Source organism: Colletotrichum graminicola (genome assembly GCF_000149035.1).
Source record: "Colletotrichum graminicola M1.001 genomic scaffold supercont1.320, whole genome shotgun sequence".
Taxonomy (NCBI): Eukaryota; Fungi; Ascomycota; class Sordariomycetes; order Glomerellales; family Glomerellaceae; genus Colletotrichum; species Colletotrichum graminicola.
In genome coordinates this window covers 724-9,552 of record NW_007361324.1, presented here as the reverse complement: position 1 = coordinate 9,552, position 8,829 = coordinate 724, and the positions used below count along the sequence as shown (strand labels likewise).

General features: G+C 27.8%; 1 protein-coding gene across 1 annotated transcript; it reads right to left on the bottom strand.

Moving 5' to 3' along the window:
* Positions 1 to 4,526: 4,526 nt before the first annotated feature.
* On the bottom strand, positions 4,527 to 4,792 carry GLRG_11996 (uncharacterized protein; the record flags this gene model as incomplete). Its single annotated transcript, XM_008102679.1, has 2 exons — positions 4,527 to 4,647; positions 4,722 to 4,792. The coding sequence occupies 2 exons, from the start codon at positions 4,790 to 4,792 to the stop codon at positions 4,527 to 4,529; spliced, it is 192 nt and encodes a 63-aa protein (XP_008100870.1).
* Between the last annotated feature and the right edge of the window lie 4,037 nt (positions 4,793 to 8,829).

Below are 8,829 nucleotides of genomic sequence, written 5' to 3'. Positions count from 1 at the left end.
TCTTACTTAGCTTATTACTTCTTATTAAGATCTTAGAATAGTAACTATAAGGCCTTTATAAAGCTAGTTATGCTTCTAAAGATATTTTATATCTTTTAAAAGTATATAATAAGATTACTATTATACTTAAGAAATTCTTTTAAGTAATATTTATACTAAGAAAGTACTTTTTCTTATAGAAGAGTTCTTATATCAATAACTTATTTAGTCTTACTTCTAAAGTTAGTAGTATAAAAGGTCTAATAGGTATAAACCTAAATTAGAAATTCTTTTAGCTATTTACTAGTTTTATTATAAGTTTAAATTAAATTAAGTTTAAGCCTATTATATTTATTAACTAAAATAGTAATAATATTTATAGTACTTTTAAAAATAATAACTTCTTTATTTAGCTTTTTAGTCTTAGCTATTTTATTCTTTAGTTAGGTAATAGTGTTATAGATTATACCTTATAGCTAGCTAACTTTAAGGGTTTTAGTATTTAGCTTTTTACTAATATTATTAATTATAGCTTTATATAAGCTATATTACTATTATTCTACTTTATATATCACTAAATCTTATTATATATACCTTAAGTAACGTCTACTTTATTATTAGATTTCTTAAATATTTTTATTTTATTACTTAGGCTTTTAGCTAAAGTAGTTAAGTTTTGTTTAAAGCTAGAAGAAGTTAAGGTTATCCTAAGTATAGATTTTATAAAATACTATTATATAAGTATTAAAGTTAACTTACTTAATAGAAGTAATTAAAGTGTTATAGCTAGTTTCTAGATAGTAAGAATTTTACTAATAGTAAGTAAAAGTTAGTACTTAGTTAATAGTATTTATTATTCTTATAGTTTTATTAATTACTTAGTAATTAGATATAAGCTTAACGTTATAATATAGCTTATATAGCTTCTTAATAATTAAATTACTAAGGTTAAATACTAAAGGATATTTAAAAAATATATTATAAGTTAATTACTAAAGAGCTATAGAAGTCTGTCCTTAAGTATATTAAGTCTATTTTATATATAAGTTTTAACTATTTCCTAAATAGTTCCTTTAACTAATAGTTATAAGTAATTACTATTCTTATATAAAGTAAGCACTTAGTAAATACTAATAAGTGCTTACTTTTATAATTACTAGTAGTTACTTTATCTTTATAATTACTTTTTCTATTCTTATATAACTTAAACTATAGTCCTTTTATTCTAAGAAGTTATTTATCTTTTCCTTATTTCTTGTCTATCTAAATACTTCTACTGCCTACCTTTTATCTGTTAGGTAAGGTAATATAGCCTATAACCTATTAGGTTATAATATAAGTAAAAGATCTATAAAATACTTATAGTAATAGCTACTTACTTTAACTTAGAACTACTAAAATATAATATAGTAAATATATTCTTTTATATTAGTATTAATAAGGTAGTATCTATAAAGATACCTTTAAGCTACTAAGTTACTAGCTAGACCTTCTAGTTATTAAAAGCGCTTTATAGGCTTTAATAATCTTTTTTACTATAGTAAAAGCACCTTAAAGAAGGGCTTACTATATAGGCCTTTTACTAAGTACTTAGTAAGAATTACTATTAAAAAAAGAATTATATTATATTCTTTTTCTATATTAGTAACTATATATTAGCTTATAATTATATAAATAAAGTATAAGTAAGTAATAATATAGTAATCCTTTAGTAATAATACTATATTAAAAGTAAAGGCCTACTTTTATAGCTTTTTAGCCTTAAAGTAATTTATAACTAAAGTAGCTATTATCTCTAGCTTTTATAAGTAGTATATTACAATAAAGTAACTAAATTATTACTATTAAATAAGAAATATAATAAATAATTACTTATAGTAAAGTCTAAGCTACTACTTAGTAAGTATATAGCCTTATTATAAGAGATTAATTAATACTAAGAAAAGGTATAAATATATAAAATAATTACTTAGTTAATAACTAACTAAATAAAAAGGTCTAGTCTTACTTCCTCTAATATTAGAGGAACAAGACAGAAGCGTGCTTAAGTACTCTAGGTCTCTATTTCCTTATAATTACCCTCCTTCTTAAGAAATTTATCCCTAAATTTCTAGGTAGGTAAAAGCAAGTAGGCGTCCTTACAGGGTAAATCGCCTAGCACTCCTAACTAGCTAGTTTACTAGAGGCCTGCCTAAATTAGCTCTAGGCCTGTCCCTTTTTCTAGGCGTCTGGCCTGCCCCTCTAGGCAGGCCTCTTTAGCTCTTATGCTCTCTAGCTAGCTCCTTAGCCTCTACTAGTATTAGCCTATTAGCTAGAAAACTCTAATCTAGTAGGCCTTTCTTAGGCAGGCGCTACAGCTCTTACGCTCTCTAGCTAGTAAAAATCCTATTCTATAGGTCCTAACAGGCAGGCCCCTATATATATAGTAGGGCTATACGCTAGCTAGGCGTATGTAATAGCAGTTATGTTAGGATTTAAACCTATAACTAGAGGAAGTAAGATAATTATAAGATAATTACTTAGTTAATAACTAACTAAATAAAAAGGTCTAGTCTTACTTCCTTTAATATTAGAGAAATAAGATAGAAGCGTGCTTAAGTACTTTAGGTCTTTATTTCCTTATAAAATAATTCTTTATATAGTAGTAATAACTTAGCTAGATATTACCTTTATAACTAGCTAGCTTACTTACTTTAATTATAATATAAGTCTTAATTACTAAAAGGCTATAAATTATATACTAAAGTATTTTTATTAAATATAGTACTTTTACTTTATATATAAAGTAATACTAAGTAGTAAATAAAATATATTAAAGGTTACCTTAGATACTTTATTTACTAATAACTTACTAAATTATTATAGCTTATAAGTATATATACTAAAGCTATTTAAATAGCTTATCTCTTAGTAAGCTAATAAATAAGAGATAGTAATAATATTAACTACTAAGGCTAAATTACTAGTATTATTATTTATTATAAAGAAGGCACTTTTTACTAGTAGATTAATTACTATACTAGGTTTTTAACTATTAACTTACCTAAGAACTAAATTATTACTTAATAAGTAAGTAGCTATTAAATAGCTACTAACTATTTATATTACTTATAATAATACCTTAACTATTAGGCTTATTACTAAAGAGCTTATTTAAGTATAAATAAGGCTATAGTATATAAATATTTATAACTACTTACTATACTAAGAAGTAGTAGTAAGTTAGATTATTATTAAATATAAATAGTCTACTAAATTAATAGCTAATAGATTAAGAAAAACACTTTATATACTAGAATTTACTATATTTATAGCTTAGTTAAATATAAGTAACTAATATATATACCTTAAAGTAAATTAATAATAAAAATTAGCTAATTATAAAGTAAAGCTTTACTACTAGATAAAGAAAAAAAACATATAAGATATTAAAAGATAATAAATAAATAAATAGGCTATTTATGGAGGATATTTAGTATAGGCTTTATAGTAATTAATTACTTTACTAGTACTAAGGGGGTGCGTTAAATATAGTAGAATTATATATAAATTAGCTAGTAAATATATAACTACCTTATAGTAAATTGTTAGGGAATAGGTAGTAAACTATCCTTACTTTTAGGGGTAACCTTACTAATAATATTACTAGGATTAGCTAGGGATTTCCTAACTAGAAATAGGGGGTTTTCCCTATTTCTATAGGATTTTACTATAGTTATAAAATATATCTAAACTATTAATTAATTAACTATTATAATCCTTATAATTTAATAGTTATTTACTTAATAAGGTATAGATTATAAAGAAATAAAAAGAAATAAAGATAACAATTAGAATTAGGGATATTAGGCCTATTTATACCTAAGGTTAATACTAAGAGATATTATAAATTACTCTAGCTTATAGGTAGAAGAGGAAGGCACTATAAAAGTTTTAAAAGGGGGCCTTATATTATAAGAAAGAAAGACGCTAGTACGTTTCAAAATAGGAATATATAGTCTTAAGTAAGGTTAAGGTTAAGCCTAGCTTTTAATTAGTAAATATATATACTAAGTCCTTAAAGTAAGTAAATCCAATGTAGTAAATATTGTAATTAAAAACTTACTTCTTTAGTAGTGTAAATAGCCTTAATCTAATGGGTTTGTTTAGAACTTGAGTTAATAGATTGGCTTTAGCGGCAGCTGTCAGACGCCTGGGGCGGGGCCCCAGGGGGGGCACCGGAGTGGGGCCAGGACGGGATAAACTAGTCACCAAAAGGACACAAAAAGGGGAAAACTCTACAGGACTGAGAGGGGTTAGAGGAAGCAGATTGGAATAATCGTCAGAATTAAACCCTAACTACGCCGATTGTTGACCCCTTCACTTGATACTATCCCAGCCTTTGACAGCAGCAATGCTGACTAGCCTTTTAGAGCAAAGAAATAGCGAACTCCTGCACTGTTCCACTAGTGACACTTCCTCGAAGATGCTTGACGGCAGTTGCCACTATAGGCACATGTCTACGAACTTAGTACAAAAAACATAATCAAGGCCAGCTTAACTTACATTCAGCCACTTTTCACCTCGCCAGTCACCGTCGATGTCAATATAGCAGTAACCATTTCTCTTTCGTCCACCTTTTGCGCCACAGGTAGCATCTGTATCAGCAGAATCATGCACCAGGTCCATCTGCGCATCACGTTTTATACAACTTCTTTCAGTTAGTATTAAATAAGTCAAAAGGGGGAGTAGAGATTACATACCTGCATTTATAGCAAGTTGCCTGGACTTGGGCAACAATGAGTGCAAGACTAAGGATAAAGGGGACCTTCATTATGAAGTATTGTAAGTAGATAAGATTGAGTGTAAAATAGGGTAAGATAGATCAGAATAGTGTGATTGTGTAGGGACAGACCGTTAAGCAATAGGATTAAATTTGTGTTTAAGTACTTTTTTATCTTAAGAAAATGTAGAGATATTACCTATTAATCTAGAATCAAAAAGTTATTTTAAATTTTATAAAAGCTTCTTTAATTACTTACTTTAGTTAATATAGTTTAGATACTAACTTTAGTGTGTTTGTTATATTAACCTAAGAAGATAAATAGTGGTAGAGATTTCTAGTATTTTCACGTACAGTGTGGGAGGGCCAAGTTAATTACCCCTATGACGTTACCCCTCACAGCTGATATCATAATAGAAGGCAAATATTCACCAAAAGTGAAGTCCTGTAGTGGGGGGGTAAACATTAGTTACCTAACAGGGGTAATTAACTTCAGCCTGGTACTATTGTATATGCAGACTAATAGGGTTACACCTAATAAAATCTTAAATAGCTCTAGATATATTATAGACATGCTATACCCCTAGTGTTAGGCAGTCTTTATAGCTATTAATCTATGTTATATTTTACTTTAGTACTTTATATAGTAGTCCTATAACAATGATATTTGTCGTAATACATCTATTATAGATATTTATTGCGGCAACTGGCCGGGCTGACCGGGCTGGCCGAGCTGGCCGGGCTGGCCGGATCAACCAGGTGGCCGGGCCCACCCACTATGGGTTACAGTATTTAAAGGCTGCCTATCTGGCCAGCCACAATAGTTACTCCTCCCCTCTTTGCGCATAATAGGAATCAATAGTTAACCCCTATTATTTGTCACTTCTACTAGCACGTACAGATAACCGTGCTAACTGCCCTAGTGATAACTAACAATATTAAAAAAACATTTCCTAAATATAGCTATTAGAACTCTAACTAGGTAGTTAGCTATCATGTAAAGTTAGATAAGTCCTGTAGTGCTACTAAGAGAACAACTTGAATTCCTACTGGCCTATATCTAATCTATTCTGAGAGGGGGAAAGCTTTATTACTAATAATAAATGTCGGCTCTAAATAGGCTTACAGGTACCTATACGTACGAAATTTCACAGGTACTATAAAAATTACTAAGTAAACTTACTCTATAGGTCTTAAGCTAAGTATAGGAATAACTTAGGTTTTAGTTAATATTTAATTTATAGTTTAACTATAATACACTCTTTAGAGATAAAATATTAATAATAGTATAAACTAAATTTTTAAAAAAAACAGTATTAAGTTAAGTAAAATATACCTTCTTATAGCTAGAAGGGCCTCTTTAGGTATAATACTATTCTTAGTATTAGTTCTACTTTTAAAGTGGCCTATATATAGCTATAAAGTAGGCCCTAACTGTAAAAGTTTTAAGAGTAAGCTAATAAAAAAGACATATAAATAAATAATACTATTACTACTACTATAGGTAAGCTATAAGCTACTATATAAAGTATAATAACTATATTTAAATAACTAATATTAATATACCTACTACTAATAGATTTTAAGTTACTTAAAACCTATAATAAAGCTTATAATATCTTATAATAATAATAATAAGTCTAATAAATTACTATTACCTCTAGCATAAAGAAAGCACTAGATATTAGGTTTACTATAATTAGTACTATATAATACTATAGATTATAATTTCTCTACCTTATATCTAAGACACCCCTACTTCTAAGACACCTAAAAATCCTATATTTCTCCTTCTTTATTAACATTACTATCTTTTTTAAACTATTATAATATCTTATACAGGGTGGCAGGGCTAAGTTAATTACCCCTATAATATTACCCTCTATAGCTAATATTATAATAGAGGGTAAATATTTACTAAAAGTGAAGTCCTATAGTAGGGGGGTAAACATTAGTTACCTAACAGGGATAATTAACTTTAGCCTAGTACTATTATATATATAACTTATAATAAGGCGCTAATAGTAACGCGCCTACTAATAGACCTCTTAACGCCTAGCCCTTAACTAATTAAGCTAGACACTAAAAGATCTACTAATACTTAAGTTATTAAATTATAAAAATAGTAAAAGTTAACTAATTAATTATGTTATTATATGTCTAACTATAGTGAAATCCTATAGGAACAGGGAAAACCCCCTATTTCTTAGTTAGTAAATCCTAAGCTAATCCTGGCCTTATGATTGGTGGAATCACCTCTAAAGAGGGGCCATTTCTCCGCCCATTCCCCGACGATTTGCTATGGGGCAACCGTGAATTCGCCGGTTAATGCACGTGTACAGAGAATTCCGCTATATTTAACAAGTGGTCCTCACTAAGCACTTATGTCAACACCACTTAGTGTATAATTAGAGAGAGTATTAACTTTTTGTAATTATGTTAGAGGGGACTTTACTAACAAGCAGGAGGCAGGCAGGGGGCTTATGTACTTATCTAGAGGCTTAATAGTGACTACTAGTCCACTGTAAATAGTAATATCTTATTACTTACCTCTACCTCTTACTCTTTCCCTACTCTACTAGCAATACGTATTAAAGTATATATTTAGTTATAATAACCTTATGTTAATTAATTACTCTGTTATATATGTAATTATCTCTATAATACGCGGACATCGCCGATTAGCCCTTTTCAAGAGGCAAATACAGACAGAGTATATAGATTATTATTTTCCTTTGTCTTAGGTGGAGAAATCTATCTAAGAAATAATCAGCGCATTTACAGCCAATTGTGTTAAAGCGTGTAATTATTAAAGTGGGCGAAATGGCCGCGTGCGCCTGAGCGCACGGTGGGGCAATTAGGCCGTAAATGCGCCAGTCATTTCTCGGATGGATTTTGTTAAATGTGGCGGAATTACATGTGAATTAGCTGGCGAATACACGGTTGCTGTACAGCGAATTATTAGGGAATAGGCAGTGAATTAGCCCTACTTTTAGGGGTAACTTTACTAATAATATCGCTAGGATTAGTTAGGGATTTCCTTACTAAGAAATAGAGGTTTTTCTCTATTACTATAGGAATTTACTATAGTTATATAATATAAAATAGAATTAATTAAGTAACTATTATAATCCTTATTATTTAATAATTAATAGTCTAATATATATATTTATAATAACTAATATACCTATCTACTAATTAAATACTATAATAATAATTAATAAGAACTATAATTATAAAGTAACTATTTTATAATTATATAGTAATTAGTTTATATAGCTTAACGGTATTTAAGTAAAAGTAAAGCGTTATAATCTCTAGGAGTATATTAATCTAGAGGTTATAGTAATAGACTAATTAATCCTTAAAATATATCTAAAGAAACTAATAAAGCTAATTATAACGTAATATTTATATACCTTAACTAAGGATAAGCTTACTGCTTACTAAGAGGTTACTATAGCTATAGTAATTACTAAGATATCTTAGTAAGTAACTATATAGCTATATATAGTAAGAAGTAAGGCTATTATAGCTATGCTTAATAGGCTTATATATAAAACTAAATATATAATAACACTAGATAAGTTTAACCTATATAATCTTATATACTTAAATAGCTAAATAAGCTACTATTATAAAGAAGTATATAAGTATACTACTTAGTAAAAAGATATTAAAAATATAACTAATATAGTTAGATTTACTATATTTATAGATCTTTAATAAAAATATTATAAGTTTAATAAATTACTAGCTAAATAGCTTAATAAGCTTAGTATAGTAGTAAGAATAACTAAAAAAAAGTATATAAAGTACGCTTATAATAAGTATAGTAAAGTATTAGTAAAAGCCTAGTAAAAAGCCTTAACTACTAAAAAGAATCTTACTATATAGCTTTATAAATAAAATATAGCCTATAGTAAATTAGTATAAGTTAATTTACCTAACTACTAATAGCTATTAATTTAGTTTAATAACCTTATTACTACTTTATAAAGTAGCTTACTTAGCTTTTAGCTAGATTTATATATAGTAACTAGTAAAATAATAAGTAATTAGAATAATCTTAACTAGTAGTCTCTCTA